This window comes from Physeter macrocephalus, chromosome 2, assembly GCF_002837175.3.
Source record: "Physeter macrocephalus isolate SW-GA chromosome 2, ASM283717v5, whole genome shotgun sequence".
NCBI lineage: Eukaryota > Metazoa > Chordata > Mammalia > Artiodactyla > Physeteridae > Physeter > Physeter macrocephalus.
In genome coordinates this window covers 125174335-125179670 of record NC_041215.1, presented here as the reverse complement: position 1 = coordinate 125179670, position 5336 = coordinate 125174335, and the positions used below count along the sequence as shown (strand labels likewise).

The following is a 5336-nucleotide window of genomic DNA, read 5'->3' as shown; positions in this document are numbered from 1 at the left end:
CCAGCCGCTCCGCGGCATGTGGGATCCTCCCGGACCGGCGCGCGAACCCGGTTCCCCTGCATCGGCAGGCGGACGCGCAACCACTGCGCCACCAGGGAAGCCCTAGAATACATTTTAAAATGATGGCTGGATTTATGTTCCTTGTCAGCTCAATAGCAAAAGTTAGCAAATACAATTAAAACTCACTTGTCCGAATTTCAAGGCTCTTCATAATCAGGCCCCCCCGAATGTTTCCTTTGCTGCCTCCTTCTCTGGTTATTCCAACCTTCTTTCCAGACCTCTAGGCTCACTCCCACACCCATGTATTTTTTTGTCTTAAAATATACATAACATAAAAATGTATCACTTTATCCATTTTGAGTGTAGAATTCAGTGCCTAATGGTACTTAATAGTACATTTACACTGTACTTCATCATCACCACTATCTATTTCCAGAACATTTTCATCACCCCAAACAGAAACTCTGTACCCATTAAACAATAACTCCACAACTGGCCCCCACCCCTGTCCCTGGTAACCTCTAATTTCTGTCCCTATAAATTTGCCTATTCTAGGGACCTCATATAACTGGTATCATACAATGTTTGTCCTTCTGGGTCTGACTTACTTCACTCAGCATAATATTTTCAAGGTTCATCTATGTTGTAGCATGTGTTAGGATTTCCTTCTTTTACAGGCTGAATAATATTTCATTTTATGGATATCTGCCTTTATATATGGCCTGAGCTGTTCCTTGTCCAGAGATATCTTTCTCTTCCTCTTCACTTGTCTATCCTTTAAGACCCTGTGCCAGCACCACCTCCTCTGTGAAACCTGCTATAAGCGCATTCTTAACTAGAACATTTTACACCGAAACTTTATAACACGCAACTGATTATAGATTTCCTCATTCTTGTACCATATAATTTGGGACTTTATGACTCGCCATCTCTTTTCAGTATTTTATTGTAAATGTTTATGTCTGGTAGAGTACCAGACAGACAGCTGCTTCTGAACCATTTGTTGATTGATTAACTGCCTGTTGTCAGGAAATAAGTTTCTCTTCAGAAAAGTAAATATTCCAGAAGCTAGTTTGGCAAAAGCAAACATATATTTCTCTTCATTTTATCAACAGACCTTTAGCTAAGATCACCTTGATGTTCTTTATTAGCCATTTAAAATAAAAGAAGATAGTCTCTCGTGAAGTGAGTAATTCATTTGCTTCTTCTGTAGCATTTCTGGGTTCCTTTCTCATTTCTGAGTCTCTCAGAGGCACTCATTCAGACTCTATTCCTCCCCCTTTTGTTCCTCTCCTCCCCATTTCCTCATACCCCCCCACACACACAGATACAGACACACACACACACACACAGACACACACATACACAAACACACACACACGCTTCCAACCCTACACGCCTGCTCTCACTCAATACTTTACTTTATGCTGCCCTGAAGGAATCCTTGTAAGCATGGCTCAGAAGATTGCTGCTGCTATAGGATGGTGGGTTAACATCCTTGGTTTTGGTTAATGAATTAAAATAAGTACTTTTCAAAAGATCAGTTAATTGGAAGAGACTAGATTCAACCCTTAAGTAAGCAAGTTTGGCATTGTTTTGGGGTTTCTTATTATCTATATAATTTGTTCCCATGCAAATCTTTTTTTTTTTTCAATGTAGGAGAAATCCTCTTTTGCTATATCTCTTGGAATCACTTTTAGTAAAAGACAATATTATTTTCCCTTCATGTCAGTCTGCCTCTTAACAGCTTAATCATGTTTCAGTGATGTATATTCTCTTATTTCTCAAGTGTTTAGAGCCAAATGAATGACAAATGATCTTCCTGTTCATCAGGATAATTACTAATGTTCCCTGAAACTCGAAAACACCTACCTCTCAATTTGTAACATTTTACAAATATTTCTTAGAAAGATGGGCTCTAAATGATGAGAATTCCCACAAATGCATTTCAATTGCTTTTTTGGCAAGAGAAGCTTTATTCTCTCTCAAGAGATTTATCTCAACCATTTGGCATTATGTTCCTCCTGGAAATTCTTCACTCCCACTGCACACCCCTGCATTTCTACATTAATAATCTTGTGCTTTCTTCGGCCATATCGTCTAAGGACTTCTCTAAAAAAGGAAAAGTTGATATTCTCTCTCTTAAAAAAGACTGCAGAAATGGCCATCCACAGGATGAATGTCCTTTGGCAGTTTCTTAGTAAGACTTTGTATCTACCTAATGGCTAATAATTAGGGGCCATACATTTCTATGTGCAAATAATTTATAGTTCGTTAGGCATTAAGCTTTATTTATTTATCCAACAGACATCTAGTGATTACTTACCATGTGTTAGGCATTGTGCTAGGTACTGGAGGTACAATGATGAAGAAGGTGTATACAATCCCGGCACTTCCGGCTGGCAAAGTCCAGGAGAAGAAATAGAGAAGTGAGCAAACAGGTGCAAAATAGTGTGGTAACTACTATGATATGGAAAGTACAGGCTGCCAGGACAGCTAGTAATAATATTTGTGATGATGATAATAGCCAACTTATGTTTAGCACTACTATTTCCAGGCCCTGTTTTCATTTAATCTTCTCAACAACTCTTTGACGTTGGTACTTCCTATGATCTCCTTTTATAGATGAGGAAACCGAGGCACAGAAAAATTAGGTAACTTGTCTAAAGTCTCACAACTAATTAGTGGCAGAGCCAATATTTAGGGGTACCTAACTCAGATTCAGTGACATGGAGAAGGCTTCTAAGAGGAAATGATGTGTAAGCTTGGAGTTATCAACAGGTATGAAGGGTCAGAGGTGACATATCCCAGACAAAGGAAATAATATACACAAACACTGTCATTAAGAAAGAGCAAATAATGTCCAAAGAATTGAACAAATTTCAATTTTGGCAGGTGGAAGAGGTGGCGAATTAGGCTCGAGTAAGAAGGGACAGACTGTGAAGGGTGTGGGAGCCCATACTAAAGGGCTTAGATTTTTTCTTAAGAAGAGTAGGAAGCCACTTGAAGTAGGAGGGTGACATGATCAAAACTGTTTTCAAAGATCCTCTGGTAGTGGAGTGGAGAATGGATTAGAGGGAGGCAGGGGCATCCATGAGGTGTCCCTTCGGATGGCTGTTGCAGTAATTCAGACTAGAGGTGATGACAGCCTGCCTAGGGTTAATGGCAGTGGACATGGAGAGACAGGAAGATCTGAGAGATCTTTGGGAGAAAGAGTCCATGGGAATGCGTGACATGAGGGATAGAGAAGGGAAAATGATGCTCTTGCTTGGTGAATGTGGGGCAAACGATGCCAGGTTCTAAGACAGGGAAAAGAGTAAGCAGAACAGATTTAGGGTGAGGAGGGGAATGAGTTCATTTTGGGACATGTTGAGTTTTAGGACCGTGTGCCTGGAAGACAGTTGGATAGGTAGGTATGAAGCTTAAGAGACAGATCTGAACTATAATTAGACTTTCAGAAGCCTTCATCATTCAGATAATAATTGAAGGCAGCGGATTCAACAAGGTTGGCTGGGAGAGTGTGTAAAGTGAGAAAAGAAGATGGCCCACTTAGCACTGAAGAACTACCTTCTGTCACAAATTGACAGGGGAGGAGGCTCCTTCAGTGGACCCTGAGAAGGGGTGGATGGAAAGGAAGGAGAAAATCCAGAAGAATGTGTTGACATAGAAGGTTAAGGAGAAGAAGTCTTCATACATAAAGGAGAAAGGTCAGTCTTGTAAAATTCTACCAGAGCTCAAGTAAAAATTAATGACAAGGAGCCTCCTCTAGATTGGATAGTCTAATATCAACCCTGAACGATTTCTGAATATGGAACTAGCCATGCCGGTTTCCATTTCCAGAAGAAAAAGACTTCATTGGATCAAAAAAAAAAAAAAAGGTAGAATATAATGTCAAATGACCTTCCAGGAGGCAAAGGTGGCAGCTCATCCCTTTGAAGGATTGTACTTGTCACTTTTATTCAATTCAACCGACTTTATTGAAAGTCTGCTATGGGCACAGCATGGCAGAAGGCTGAATGGGACGTAGTCTGTTCTTGACACTTAGTTAATGGAAAACATCGGTTACAACTGTTCCTCTTCTCCTTGTCCCATAGGTCCAGTTGAATCCAGGACTTGGAGTTAGGAATGGTGAGCTTGCCTTTCTGAATGGCACCTCGGGAGCTGACACGCTCCCCCAGGGCTCCAGGCTGACCCCTGTCTCTGCGATTAGGACCCTAGAGCCTAGAAGCCGAAGGAGCCGGGGCAGGAGGTTCAAGGTGGGGTCCGTGGAGCGGCCTGAGCCTGGTGGGCAGACAGCGTCAGACAGCGCTAGTGGCACTTCGTGGAAAAGCCCTGGCCGCTCAGCCCAGCCCAGCAGCCCAGCTACGGACTCCCAGCTGCCTCTGCCTTCTCTCCACCTCGAACCCGGGGCCAGAATAAAGGTCCTCAGACGGGAAAACAGCTTTGAGAAGCAGGAGGCAGAGACGAATGTTGACACAGGATTCACCGTGGTCAGCCCTGGACCCAGGCAATCTTTTCTGAGCAGATTTCCAAGGGATCTTTGGACCCACCAGCCACCATCCTGCTTGTCAACCTCTTCCTTAGGGCCAGCTGCTTCCAAAAACAACAGAATCTTGAAGGAAAGCGTTCATCCTCTGTCACTTGCTGGCCAAAGGGACCTTTGTTCCAGGACGACAGTCTCAAAATGTCCCCTTCCTCTGCCAGTCCAGGGTGAAGAAAAAGAAGCAGAAGAAGAATTCTTTATATAGCATAAAACAACTGTGGTTTTCTAAAACACAAAATCATATAGAAAGTTCTAGAAATGGAGCACTGACCCAGAATCAGCCTGTTTCTTGTTCATCTGAGGGGCCCTAAATGCTAGCCATGCACAGATCTGTATCGCTTTTATTTCAAATGTTCAAAGTCTAGCAGTGCCGGTGAGTGGTTGTTTATTTGCCGTCACGGTCATAAGGGAACACAGCCAACACACAGGGAAAAAGCCCGATGCCTCACGTCCTTGGAGACACACTAACGCAGCTGGGTGTGTTGAGTTCAGTACCTATCAGGATAATTGCATTGTATGCAAACAAGTCGGATGTGTTATGCAATGCTGATTAGAGTCTGTAATTTGGTTTTAATTTTTACTTGCGTTGCATTGCTCATCCCCCCGGGCAGCATGGGCTATTTATTCTTTAGTGTTTTTTAATTTTTATGTGACCTCATTGGGTAACTAGGCCCTGTTCACCACTCACCTCTAGTGACTTTTTTTTTTTTTTTTTTTTTGCGGTACGCGGGCCTCTCACTGTTGTGGCCTCTCCCGTTGCGGAGCACAGGCTCTGGACGCGCAGGCTCAGCGG

General features: G+C 42.7%; 1 protein-coding gene across 1 annotated transcript in view; it reads left to right on the top strand.

Moving 5' to 3' along the window:
• Window positions 1–5141, top strand: part of FAM124B (family with sequence similarity 124 member B) — a 12574-nt gene extending 7433 nt beyond the window's left edge. Inside the window, exon 2 of the mRNA XM_007128895.3 lies at window positions 4095–5141. Coding sequence (XP_007128957.2) covers window positions 4095–4748 — 654 coding nt within the window. The 3' untranslated portion in view covers window positions 4749–5141. The remainder of the gene's footprint in view (window positions 1–4094) is intronic.
• The last annotated feature ends 195 nt before the right edge of the window (window positions 5142–5336 follow it).